General features: G+C 45.6%; 1 protein-coding gene across 1 annotated transcript; it reads right to left on the bottom strand.

The window, feature by feature from the left end:
• Positions 1-37: 37 nt before the first annotated feature.
• On the bottom strand, positions 38-993 carry LOC116380985 (zinc finger matrin-type protein 2). Its single transcript, XM_031842783.1, has 2 exons — positions 795-993; positions 38-707 (listed from the first exon to the last, which is right to left on the bottom strand). The coding sequence occupies exons 1-2, from the start codon at positions 921-923 to the stop codon at positions 564-566; spliced, it is 273 nt and encodes a 90-aa protein (XP_031698643.1). The 5' UTR covers positions 924-993; the 3' UTR covers positions 38-563.
• Positions 994-1,016: the final 23 nt, after the last annotated feature.

Here is a 1,016-nt window from a genome sequence, read left to right as displayed (position 1 = left end):
GAGATGGATCAAGGACTGAGGAACAAGGAGAGATGGATCAAGGACTGAGGAACAAGGAGAGGTGGATCAAGGAGAGAGGAACGAGGAGCAAGGTGTGTGTGAAGCAGAAGTTAACAGACGGTCCCTGAAGGCAACACAGAAACATGTTAGTGATGCGTTCACTGACAGCTTGTAAATCAGAGAACCAGTTGGAAACAAGAAACGGTTTATTCACAACATGTTGAACGTTCAACTAATATTCAAACAAACATTTAGGTTCAAACTATTGACTTTAATAATTCACATCTAAAAAACCTTTCATGTCCAATGAAAACAGAACTTTAATCAACAAATATTGATTATTAAATATTCAGTTTTTGTATCAAAACTTTATCTTTGAACTTGTTGAATGGGGGGGGTATTCAGTCCGTCTGTCCGTCATCTCTCTTTAAAAACAACCATGTGACGATGAAACTACCAAAATAAAAGCATCAGGACTGGATCAGGATTTCCTGTCTTTAGAGTCTTGTTCTGGTCTAGAGTCTGGTTCTGGTCCCGGTTCCTCCTCGAGGAGCAGCAGAGCGTCAGTGAGTCTTCTTGGAGGAGCCGAACCCGGAGAACCCCATCACGGCCGCCATCTCGTCGTCCTCCTCAAAGTCCACATCCTCCTCCGCTCGTCGCTTCCTCTCCTTCTGCTTCTCCTTCTTGTAGGCCTTCGCCTTCTCCTCCTGAGACGAGGAGCAACAAGGAGGAGTCAACACCACGACTACAACATGATACTTCCTGTTTCCTGTTCCCTCCTCTATCCTCCTCACCTCCTCTCTCAGCTCCTTCATGCGCTCCTCAAAGTCGTACTCCTTCTGTTTCTCCTCCATCTTCTTCTTGTTCACCTCAAATCGTTTCTTCACCTGATCGAGAGACGAACGCTCGACTCTCATCGACATCCCCAAGTTCCTCTGATCTGTAACACACACACACACACACAGTTATACACACACACACACACACACACACACACACACACACACACACACACA

Source organism: Anarrhichthys ocellatus, unplaced genomic scaffold (assembly GCF_004355925.1).
Source record: "Anarrhichthys ocellatus isolate YVR2014 unplaced genomic scaffold, GSC_Weel_1.0 scaffold10414, whole genome shotgun sequence".
NCBI classification, from domain to species: Eukaryota; Metazoa; Chordata; class Actinopteri; order Perciformes; family Anarhichadidae; genus Anarrhichthys; species Anarrhichthys ocellatus.
This window is presented reverse-complemented; position numbering and strand designations above follow the sequence as displayed.